At 38.6% G+C, this 12712-nt stretch overlaps 2 protein-coding genes across 2 annotated transcripts in view; one reads left to right on the forward strand and one right to left on the reverse strand.

Annotated features, from left to right (window-relative positions):
• The window catches only part of VDAC3 (voltage dependent anion channel 3), a 441629-nt gene that overhangs the window by 49092 nt on the left and 379825 nt on the right, over window positions 1-12712 (reverse strand). The gene's annotated exons all lie outside the window — the stretch shown is intronic.
• DKK4 (dickkopf Wnt signaling pathway inhibitor 4) lies at window positions 3337-11102 on the forward strand. The gene is made up of 4 exons (XM_032770396.2): window positions 3337-4116; window positions 4949-5099; window positions 7924-8070; window positions 10852-11102. The coding sequence occupies exons 1-4, from the start codon at window positions 4006-4008 to the stop codon at window positions 11100-11102; spliced, it is 660 nt and encodes a 219-aa protein (XP_032626287.1). The 5' UTR covers window positions 3337-4005.

Genomic DNA, 12712 nt, shown 5'->3' on the forward strand with positions numbered 1-12712 from the left:
TGGTGCAGATCCCTTGGAACAGTAGGTGAGCTAAAGCTTAGGAAAAAGCTGTTTTACCCTACCTCCTTTGCAGAGAGGGAGAAAAGTAGGAGCAGTAGAAATTTACCAGGAGTACAGGTGACCAGTCAGGGGTTAAAATAAGGAACCACACAGGGGGAACTTAGAACAGGAGAGGGGAAGGGGATGGATTGGCCTAAGGCCAAGAAGTTGGGCTGGAGGACATGATTTCTCTTTTCAGCAGACAAATAGTGCCCTCCAGCAGGACTTGGACCCCAGGCCAAAGAATGCCCTGCAGTGGTGAGGAAACTGAAGCAGGGGAAATAGGCAACAGGGTTTATTAATTTGTTTGTTCTGTACTCTCTTGTGATTTATATGATTAAATAAAAGAACAATTGTTTGAGACTCTGGGAAAAGAGTCAGATACGTTACATGCTAACATTTACAAGCCTTGTGAGAGAGTTAAAATGGTAAACTAGAAGGTCACACGTTAGAGTGGAGTTCTGGGAGAGGGTGTTTAAGCTTCTGAGGTATCTTGGGGTTCAGCAGTGGTACTGGAGGCCAAAGGGGTTCCATTTCCATGAAAGAGTAGCAGGGTGCCCAGGAAATGTGCCAGAGGAGGACAAAGGGAGGAAACAGTAGTGCAGCCTGCTGAGACCCAAGAAAGCTTATACCTGGAGACCCACAGTGAGCAAACACAAGGGGCTGCTTGGCTAGGATTTGTGACACAAAAAGACTACTGCACATGTACAAGGGTGGTTTGATGGCTCAGAGCCTGGTAGCACTTCTACACCACTCTCCCTTCAAGCTGTTGGTGTAGAGAGTATGGCCAAAACTTATAAAGTTTTTCCTAATCCCTTACCTAAATATCCGTTGCTGGATATTAAGCCCAACATTTAGCATATTTGCTAACAGCATTTAGCATACACCTCTATCCTGATATAACACTGTCTTCGGGAGCCAAAAAAATCTTACTGCGTTATAGGCGAAACCGCCTTATATCGAACTTGCTTTGATCTGTTGGAGTGCTGCTTTACCGTGTTATAGCCTAATTCGTGTTTTATCAGGGTAGAGGTGTATTTGAAGTCTCATCAGGTCTCCTCCCTCCCAATTTTTCTTTTCTCAAGACTAAACAGGCCTAGTTTTTTAAACCTTTCCTCATTGGTCAGGGTTTCTAACCTTTTATCATTTTAGTTGCTCTCTTCTGGACTCTCTCCATCCTAACTGAAGGAAAAAGGCATACACATGCCTAAGGTAATAAACCACATTATCATATTGTTACCCTGGCCCTTCTACAACTCCTCCAAATTGTTTATTACTCAGACTCATGTCACATCTAAGCTTAAATTGTAAACTATTTCAAGTACTGACTTTGATTTCTATGACTAACACACTTTTGAAAAGTTACAATAAATATCTCCTGTAATTTTGTCTGCTCATCAATGTTTCCCTTTCATCTGTTACCTCAATAAAGATTTCCTGTGAATTTCTGCCAAGGAATTACTTATTCTAGTATCTTTGATTGTTTAAACTTTTTTTTTTCCCTCCAAATCAGTTTTATTTCTCTTAATCTGTTTGAGTCATGAGTCATAATTATAGTTGCTTTAATCTACTTAAACAGCAGCAGTTATAAATCCAGAAATCTTTACATAGGGGGTGTAGTGGAATGTGGATGTGGGCTATTTAATGGAAGGAAGTCTATCACTTGGAAAATATTCCTCCAGAAATACATCACAAAGATGGAGGCCTTGGCTTACATGGAAGACATTCAGAAATTCTCTCACCTTAGATCGAGCACTGATACAGCTACACTCGGACTAAACCAATAGCATGAGAATTGCTAAAAATTCTGTAGAGAAGGCTACACGGTCCTTGCCAGGGGGCACTGGGAAAAGGGAGAGCCTTGTACTGCTGCAATTACTGTGACAGCTCTTAGTGGGTGGGTCAGGAAGAGCAAAGTAATGCAGAAGAGCCTCTTTATTGCACTGCTGGCTGGAAGCTATTTCTAAAGTAGAAGATTATATGGAAGAGTGGCAGGAATACCCAAGAGCTGGTAGTGTGTGAAAGGAGGGAAGCTAGTTAGGGCAAAATTCAACTTAAATTGTGGGTTGAAGCCAGGGAAATAAAGCATCTTAAAAAAAGCAAAAGATCTGACCCTTTTTCTTTCCCCGTTCTCACTACTGATGTTCCTAAAGGGATCTGTGCTGCTCCAGAGGACTAATGTATTTCTAAGAAGGAACAAGGATTGACCATAGGGAAACCACTGGTGAAGGGACAGACACAGCTCACTCAGGAGGAAGAGTCTGCCTAAAATAAAACCATACCCACTCCAGCTGTCATTTATTTGTGAGAAACGTAGGTTTGTGATACAAAAAGGATAATGGTCTAATTTATTTGGGAGTTTGAGGGAGCTACTTCCTAGGAAAACTATCACTTTATTAAAGTATAATAAATAGCATGGCTAGTATCTAGGGCAAACAAAAATTTAAAAACTGCTTTTGACTATAAAACAGAGGCAAGGAGGCCTATAACACCATTTATATAACAGTGATCAAAGCCTTGTACAAACATTGACTGTTTAATATATCTTTATTACATTATTCTGAAGAGGCGTTAGGTCCATTTTAATAATCGAGAAACAGGGGCAAAAAGCCACAGAGAAAGTGAATGGTAGAGCTAGAATTCGAACTCAGGAATTCTCGACTCCCAGCCCTGCGCTCATGCCGCCCTTTCAAAGCCAAGTTGCAATGGAACTCAGCAGAAATTATGTCCTACATCAACTGCGTTAATGGCATAATATACAGATCATATTTATTAACTTGGAGTGTTGACAGGAAATGTACAATGATAAAAACGTTAGGTACTTTATTCTTTTTCTAACTTTAAAACATTAGTATAGAGTAGCTTAAGGCACACATGTAGGCTTTCCGCTTCCAGTCTGTCCTGGATGATGTTTCAACATGACAACTGAATGGCAAAGTTCTGAGAGGAAGAAGGCTTTTCTGTCTGGGGAGATTAGAGGCATGTCAAATTCTGCATATATCAGCTGGAGATCTATAATCCAGTTCCAGTTGTTTCAAGTTAAGGCAATGTGATACAGATGACAGTAAAGATACCAATCACATTTTGTGAAGATAAATATTGTGATTTTACTACTAGTACCCCCCACCCCCCAACTTGAGTCAGGATCAAAGCAGATACATATCCTAGTTTTCTGAATGAACACTAGCTTCAAACAGTTTTGTTCCACTACAGGAAGCAAGAAAGCTTTCCCAAACACATCTGACTTGAGCAGAGATTATTTTGGCAGCTGCCTTGAACTAAGTGATAATTGTGACTGGATGCCAGAGCTAACCAGACAGTTTTTTCTATATTCCCACCATACCAGGGATAAATGTTTAGTAATTGGCAGACTGGCCCACATGAATCAATCACTCTTTCTTGGATCACAATTAGCTGTGAAAACAGATCTTGGAAAAAAACATTTTGCAAAGGGATTAAGGAGGGTAGGAAATTCAGGTGATTAGCAGTGTCTGCCTTTGATACAAACATCCTGCTCCTCTGCTGTCCCTTTGAACTAACTTTGATATACAATAATTAGGAGTGGCTCAGCCCCTGAGGAGACGTAGCTGCCGCCGCCCTACCTCCTTGCTCATTTTAGTGAATCCTTGTTTTGAACTATTGATCAAACAGATTTGAAGAGATTTGTTGAAGTCTGTGTGGGCTGAAGAGAAAGGAAATGAGGAGAGGAGGGGATGGAACGGACAGCAAACTTGGCTATAAATACCCAAGGAAGGACAGAGCTCCTCTCCACAGATTTTTCTCTTAGGTTAGAGATGTAAAATATAAGAAAAGGACTTTTATTCAAGATTTTTTCTTTTAAAAAGATTCACAAATATCCCATATTTGATGAATCTGTGCTGCTTGTTTTCAAGCTTCGCACATCTTAGATAACGGGTAAGCGCTGTAGAACTCACGGGGGGAAGCACAGATCAACCTGCCTGAAGAATGGTGGCAGTCTTGCTGCTGGGGCTCAGCTGCATCTGTTCCCCATTGGTAGCCCTGGTCCTAGACTACAACAGCATCAAGAGTTCAGCTGAAGTGCAGGGCACCAGAAAGGTGAGAGCTCTGGGGGTCAGTTGGGGACCTGAATTGGATTTTCAAGGGTTAAACAATCTCAATATTAGTAATATTTTGCAAAAATCTTATGATTGATTTCAGTTTTTAAATAGAAGGGTTACAACTACTTGGAGTACTGCTTGGCCCAGAAAGTATTAGAATTGTTAAGAGGAAACAAAAAATACTTATGTTCCTGACCCCAACAGACCCAGCTATGTGATAATGAGTTGGATCAACCATCCTTGCAGATAGAATTTTAATACTGTCATAGCTGTTGTGCATTTCTAAATTGGAAACATTTAAAAAATGGAATGACATCAAGAAATCATCCTATTAAAATATAAATGAAGTCAGAGCAAGTGGCCTGTCAGCACTAATCAGCTCTTCAGCAGAGCACTATGCTCTAATGCACTGAGTGCAAGACGGGGTGAGCAAAGGGTGCTAGTGTTCAAATCTTGATTTGAGAAGTGATTTGCTGTGTAACATTAGGCTAGTTTAACTACTGGCACATATAACAAACACAAATGTGCACAAACTGCTGCTTTAAAAACATGTCAGTTTTGTTAACAAGCTGTTACTGTTACTTGCTGAAGATCACAACTGTGCTGGCCCCAATATAGAGAGGTGTAGACCTTGTCCTCCAGAGCTCCCAATCAAATGGAAGATCATAGACCAGACCCAAGAAAGATTATTCCAAAAATAACATGTTGGACTGATCAATGAAGGGGGCAGTAGTTTGTTTTTTTGGTGTGCGAGCAACGTATATTCTATTCTAAATATTGCTGATTTACAGTCTTTTCCCCCTCTGAGGAAAATTATTTTTTCTTTGTAGAGTTCACAGTGCATAACAGACCAGGACTGTAATGCTAGCAAATTCTGCCTCAAGCCTGAAGATGAAGTGCCCTTCTGTGCTACCTGTCGTGGGTTACGAAGAAGATGCAAGCGTAATGCTATGTGCTGCCCAGGGACTATTTGTCTAAATGGTAAGCTATAATCATCTGGTGTCTGTGATATTTAAAGGTTGGTAGAAATTAGAACTATATGTTTATAATCTATATAGTCTAAACACAGAAGTGGTTGGTGCCTGTTTTAAATTTTTTTCTGGTTTTCCCTTACCTCCTGTTAATATTGAGATCATCGAGCTCTCCTGCATTTCTTTAAAACAAGCAACTACTTTACCATGAGACATCTGTAAAATAACAAAGTAATAAAAGTTCTATACATGCATCTGAACACATTTAAAATAGGGCAATTGATAGTAATGAGTTAAAACTGGTAGTTAGGAACTGCATACAACTCAAAAGAAGCTAAAGGTATCAATGGGGGGAAAAAAATATCTGTGGCCAGTAGGGCTAAGGACAATCAGAAGGAATTATTTAAATATATCAGGAACAAATTAAATCTGAACAATTTCATAGGTCTGAAATTAGATAAGGATTGTAAAGATATCAATTATGATATGAAAAAGGCAAAAGTATTCAATAATAATTCTTTGTTTGGAAAGTACGATAGAATCTCAGTTATAAACGCCTCAGGAATGGAGGTTGTTCATAACTCTGAACAAAACTTTATGGTTGTTCTTTCAAACGTTTACAACTGAACATTGACTTCATACAGTTTTGAAACTTTACTATGCATAAGAAAAATGCTTCTTTTAACCATCTTAATTAAAATTAAACAAGCACAGAAACAGTTTCCTTACCGTGTCAAATCTTGTTTAAACTCTCCCTTTATTTTTCTAATAGTTTATATTTAACACAGTACTGTATCTGTGTGTTTTGGGTTTTTTATGGTCTCTGCTACTGCCTGATTGTGTAATTCCAGTTCCAAATTAGGTGTGTGGTTGACCAGTAAGTTTGTAACACTGGGGTTCGTAACTCTCAAGTTCTACTGTAGTACAACGATGTTTTAATATATTACAATGATAAGATGACATGTTAACATCCTTGCTATTCCACCAATAAGTAGGAACAGCAACTATTAAATATTTTTAAAATCATCAGGCCTGGATAACCTGCATCCAAGATTAGAGAATTGCCAGAGTTCTCTGAATCGTTAATATTGACTTAACAAATCTTGGAATACTGGAAAGTTCCAGAGGACTTGAAAATATGCTCATATTGTACCAATGTTTAGAAAGGGTAACTGGGATGATCAGGAATAACTATAGGACAGTTAGTCTGACATTAATCCCAGGAAAAGTAATGGAAAGGATTGTATGGGATCCAATCAGTAAAGAATTAAAGGATGGTGGCATAATTGGTCATGATCAACAAGGTTTTATGGAAAACAGATCTTAAAAATAATAGCGTGCGTCTGAAATGACAAGTTGGGTTAATAAAATACATCATATCAACACAACTATCTTTAATTTCTGTAATGTGTTTGATTCCCCTGTGACATTGATTAAAAAGTTTAACACTGTAAAAAAAATCAATACGGGCCATATTAAATACATTAGAAACTGGATTAGCTGACACTAACTAAAGAGGGAATCCTCCTCCTAAGGGGGGCGGGATGTGTTTCTAGTGGGAGTCTCACTGGGATCTGTTCTCACCAAATGCTATTCAATATCTGTATCAATGATCTGGGAAGAAATGTAAAATCAGTGCTGGTAAAGTTTGCAGATGACACGAATTGATGGAGCGATAAATAATGATGGGAACAGTTATATAGATCAACATGAATCACTTGGTAGGGTGGGCTCACTTGAACAATGTGTGTTTTAACAGTGTCAAATGCAAGGTCACAAACATGTAGGAACAAAGAACATAAGGTCACACTTATAAGATGGGAGACAGTATTCTGGAAGGCAGTGATACTGGAAAGGAGTTGGGAGGAACAGAAAATGCCTTGATCATGGCCTACAACTCCTATATAGGAAAGAGACTTTGACAGTGGACAGCTGACTCTAATCTAGCAGAAAAAGGCATGACAAAATTCAATGGTTGGAAACTGAAAGTAGGTAAATTCAGAGTAAAAATAAGGTACACATTTTTAAAATTAGGCTCATTAACCATTAGAACAACTGACTTAGGGATATGATTTAAAGATTTTAAGTGATGGAGAATCCACCAAGACAGGATGCCTTTCTAAAAGATATGCTATAGCTCAGTGGCTTTCAATCTTTCAAGATAACTGTGCCCCTTTCAGGAGTCTGATTTTTCTTGCGTATCCCCAAGATGCACTTAAAAACTACTTGCTTACAAAATCGGACACAAAAAATACAAAAAATCTCACACCATGCTATTACTGAAAAATTGCTTACTTTCTTATTTATACCATATTATAAAATAAATCAACTGGAATATAAATATTGTACTTACATTTCAGTGTATAATATATAGAGCAGTATAATCAAGTCACTGTTTATATGAAATTTTTGTTTGTACTGACTTTGGTAGTACTTTTTATGTAACCTGTTATAAAACTAGTCAAATATCTAGATAAGTTTATGTACCCCTAGAAAACCTCTGTGTACCCTCAGAGGTATGCCTACCCCTGGTTGAGAACCACTGCTATATCTCAAACAGAGCTTATAGGTTTAATGCAGAAATTACTGGGTGAGAATCTATGGTCTGTTATGCAAAAGGTCAGACTAAGGTGATCATAATGATCCCTTTTATCCTTAAAACCTACACAGGTATGAGCCTATAAAAGTATGATGTATGAGGGAGGGAGACAAGACAATTGGATCCATTTTCACATCTGGAATAAAAGATCATTTGTTGTCTCAAAGCAGTTATGTCGGCATTCTTCCCCCCGCGCGCTTCTGTCCAAAATTACAACCTTCCACCTTTATACCAGATGTTTGCAGCCAGACTGAAGAAGTTACCCCAACAGAAGGAAGAAGGACTGATGAACAGGATGGTTCTGATTCAAAAGGGACAACTCAACACCAGATCCAAGAAAAGAACTCTAAAAAAGGACTTGTCAAATCTCCAAGCAATAAAGGTAAAATGGGCCTAAAACCAGAGAAATACCAGTAATTATATTTAATTTTGGAGGAGAAATATATTCCAGATTGGAAAAGTAAAATTATATGGAGGCATGTGTATGTAAACTTCCATTAGGAAAAGGAGGAGACCCCTAGCATTCTATTACATAAAGAAAGCAAACAGATTGGGATCAATGTGCTTTAAAATTGTGCACTGAGGATAACCATATTATTTCCTACATGGAAGTTATAATAATGCCAATCACAGAATTAGGTGTTTTGAATATTAAATTGTCAGGAATTGTGTTAAGACAAATGCAGAGAACAATAATCCCCATAAAATCTTTTCTATAAAAATATAAACTGTTACTTATCAGGTTTGAATACAGTATTGTAGCCTCATCGGTCCCAGGATATTTGAGAAACAAGGTGGGTGAGGTAACATCTTTTATATTCAAGCTCTGTGGAAGCTCAAAAGCTTGTCTCTCTCACCAACAGAGATTGGTCCAACAAAAGATATTACCTCACCCACGTTATCTCTTTACTCACTAGGAATATTTTGACTAGATTCTGGACCCCACTCTGGTGATGCAAAACTTGATTAAGCCAGCCTTTTCGCTGTTATCTGGAAATTCCCTTTTCATCAGGAAAAGCAGCTCTCTGCCACCGTGCCCTTGGCATAGGGAGCACAGCTTGAGTGTTCTTATTCCGAGGTTATTCCCGGCTTCCAACCACCTTTTGAGCTAGGGACAGCCAGGTTTAAATTATTGCAGCCTTTGGCCTCCCAAACAGTTCTAGAATCCAGGTGTCACAAAACTGAAGTACAACTACCTTGGTGTCCCTCCCCATCCCTGGCTGCACTAAGTGCAGCATGGAATCTGGATCTACTTAGCAATTTACACTGTGCTCATCACAAATCACTTTTCATAAAAGTCAGAAACCAACTTTGCTAGTTAATGGCTAGCAAACTAGCAAAGGAGTGGGAAGAGGTCAGGCTTTGTTAAGAACATTCAGCAATGTGCTGTTCTCCATTTATTTAAATTGTGAGTGCTAGTACTTGCTCAGAAATAAACATTGTTAGATTAGTTTCTTATTTGTCAATTTTCTAACACAGATTACTTGCAGGATGAAAGTTCATGTTAGGATGCCACTATTTGGGGCTGTCTTCACATTGTATCTAGTGCAAACAAAATGCAAACAACTGTAAGAGAGCACACTGTTGGCATTTAATAATAAATACCTAGCTCTTATGTAGTGCTTTTCATCAGATTTCAAAGTGCTTAATAAAGGTCAGTATCAGTATCTCAATTTTACAGGTAACGTAATATGAATCTCTCTAAATGGAAGGAACTAAATATGTAACAAGTCAGGGAATACAAAAATTAAGATTAATAAAACATTAACCTAGGGAAACTGACATTAGAAAAAGGATCAAACAGAACCAAAGCAGCAGAGGGCAATAAGGTCTCAAGAGCTCAGTTATTCAAAAAGCTCAAAAGAACTATTACTATTATTATTTGTAATATATTTGCATATGATAGGTCTGAAATTGTAAAAACTTATGCATGTGCTTAAATGGTTGTAGGAATGGGGTCACAGAGAGGAAATAATCTCTTTCTCAAGGAACTTACAATTTAAGAGAAAATCACAAGCAGGCATATGCAAAGAGAGGACTTAGGAAAGGGAGGATGAGGTGACTCAAATACATTCTTGCCTTTGTAAATGAGACATGAGAAGTAATTCTTCTACTCTAATTAGGCATCAACTGGAGTAGTGTGTCCAGTTCTGGGCACCACATTTCAAAAAAAGATGTGCACAAATTGGAGAAACTCCAGAGAAAAGCAGCAAAAACGGTTAAAGGTCTAGAAAACATCACTATAAGGGAAGTCTAAAAAACTGCGTTTGCTTAGTTTGGAGAAGGGAAGACAGAGGGGGGACAGGATAACAGTTTTCAAGTACATAAAAAGGTTGTTACAAGGAAGATGGAGAAAAATTATTCTCCTTAACCTCTGAGGATAGGACAAGAAGCAATCGGCTTAAATTGCAGCAAGGGAAGTTTAGATTGGATATGAGGAAAAACTTCCTGTTCGGGTGGTTAAGCACTGGAATAAATTGTCTAGGGAGGTTGTGGAATCTCCAACATTAGAGATTTTTAAGAGCAGGTTAGACAAACACCTGTCAGGGATGGTCTAGATAATACTTAGTCCCGCCATGAGTGCAGGGGACTGGACTAAATGACCTCTCAAGGTCCCTTCCAGTCCTATGATTCTATAGACAGGTTATGTGTATAATCTATAGACAATGCAGCTTTTTCTTAAAACCGGCCCAACCAACCAACCAACCTGTAGTAGTAGTTGTAGGTGCCATTATCACTTGGTAATGTTCCATAGGCACCCCACTAGCTGCTAACTTCTTTGGTGAATAGAGCAGATAGATTTCAAAATGGTAAAACTGGGAGGGAGTAGGAGCCCAAGATCTTTTTCATTTGGAAAAATAATCCTGATATGAAGGAAGATTCTTGCAAGCCTTGTCCACAGTTATGGCTTATGTTTAACCATTAGCATGCCTGCTGATTTTTAAGCCAGAAGATCAGCTAGAAGTCTTTGCAGGGGAGGAGAGAGGGTTTTCCACAATGGGGCAGATCAGGACTGGTTTGAAGTGAGTCCCACCCCTCTGCTAGCAATCCTCAGTTTTGTGGTCAGCAACTTTCCTCTGAGCTGTTGACTCAGTGCCCACCGCTCAAGCCAAGAACCTCAAAGACATGGGGTATGTTATACATTTTATTCTGCTTACTGCAGGTCAAGAGGGAGAAAGCTGCCTTCGCACATCAGATTGTGCCTTTGGGCTTTGCTGCGCTCGCCATTTCTGGACCAAAATCTGTAAGCCAGTTCTCCGTGAAGGACTGGTCTGTTCCCGCCGGGGACACAAAGATGTTGCTCAAGGTCCAGAAATTTTCCAACGCTGTGATTGTGGCCCTGGTTTGTCTTGCCGACCACTGCTCATTGGGCTGCCACAACGATCTCGCTTAAACATCTGCCAAAGAACCTAAAGAGCCAATAAACACTGGATCCAGAGGCAGAACAAGGGATTTGCTGTCTGCTCCAGAGTTAATTTATGTAAGATTCTATAAAACTATTCCTAACCTTCCACAGGCCAACAGAGCCCTGCACTGGAGGAAACAACCAGCTCAAAGTGAGATCTGGGCACTGGGCAACCTTAGAGATAAATTTCATTCATATGGGCTCTGTTGTATCCTTGTGGGCTGCACTGAGTAGCCATCAGATGCTTACAAAAATCATTTATGCTTTCAGATAGCATGAAGTACAAAAGGACTTGATTTTTTGTCTGCTTTTACAATCTATCTAGGCTTCTTTTTTATAACTATCATAGCTGTAGCATGTATAAAAATTCAGAGGTTCTCCAGCTGGTTTTCAACTATTTAGTTATTTACTAAAATAAAAAAATTACTAAAGGAACTAGTAGATTCTTTCACAGGAATTGCAATGTACTTGTCAGTAGAGTCAAATTATTTCCCAAGTGTTTCCAGAATGTTCAGAGCCACAGAAGAAAGCTGTTTCCACTTCCGGCTCCATCTCAGACTCAATGACAGAATCGCATGTAAATGTCAGACACCATCAAAAAGTGCTTCATAAACTATTTACAAAGACCAGCACAGAGATGAGAGCAAGCTTTATCTAGGGCAAAAGGCAGTAGACACCTAAGATACTGCAAGCTGCACATAGGGAAAAAATCATTAAGACCGTCAATGGGAATTTGTGAAAGTGGTGAATAAGTAAAAACTGGGGTTATAATGAAAGTTATATTGCAACTTAAACTGCACCTAGCCTGCACTATGTGAATATTTTTTTTCACTCTTTCTATAGTATTTAGATACCACAGTGACAGACACCTTCTAATTGCTATCAGTGCAAAACCTGTAACAAAACCTCTCATCTAAAAACATCAAAAATGCTCTGTCTGCCAACATATTTACTGGCTGTGTAATTAAAAATATAAAATTTCACCTGCCACTTGAACAGTCATGATTGAGATGGAATGTGCAGCCAGTTTACAGTGCACAATTATAGTTCAGGGCAGGAGGTGAAGACCTATAGGAATGGACTTGATTATCTGCTAATTCCTTTCCCTAAGTGCTATGATCCTAACATACAGTAAATAGCTATTAAACCAAACTGTTTCCTTATGCAATTGCTCGTCTGTTATATTTAATAATAAATAGCTGAGTTTTGTGCTGAGCATCTTCAATGTGTTTTAACAGAAATCTGATATGGTTTCCAGCTTTTTAAAGTTTATCATGATTGTGAAGTCTGCAGATTTGACCTCTGGCTTGCAGCACTTCAGGGAAATGTATCAAAATTAAAATGCAGTTTTCTTTACATGGAGAGTGTGATCCCATGAACTAATGCTGTTACTGTCAAGAGACAAGAGGGGATATTGTGACTTTAATTCATTATTTTGCACCTACTAACTTGGCCACCCATAAATCTATTCACATGGTGAATATTTTAAATATTATTTATGACAAGTACATTGACTTATGAAAAACAAATACAATATCTTAATTTAGAAGCCACCATTGAATATACTAATAGTAACTGTCTTTGTTGAGCAGCCACATTTTTCCATGGAAATTGTAGG

Source organism: Chelonoidis abingdonii, chromosome 2 (genome assembly GCF_003597395.2).
Source record: "Chelonoidis abingdonii isolate Lonesome George chromosome 2, CheloAbing_2.0, whole genome shotgun sequence".
Classification (NCBI taxonomy): Eukaryota; Metazoa; Chordata; order Testudines; family Testudinidae; genus Chelonoidis; species Chelonoidis abingdonii.

Coding starts and splice junctions, on each gene's coding strand:
- DKK4 (XM_032770396.2), top strand. CDS start 4,006: ATGGTGGCAGTCTTGCTGCTGGGGCTCAGCTGCATCTGTTCCCCATTG. Junction 5,100..7,923: donor AGGGACTATTTGTCTAAATG/GTAAGCTATAAT, acceptor CCTTTATACCAG/ATGTTTGCAGCCAGACTGAA. Junction 8,071..10,851: donor CAAATCTCCAAGCAATAAAG/GTAAAATGGGCC, acceptor TGCTTACTGCAG/GTCAAGAGGGAGAAAGCTGC.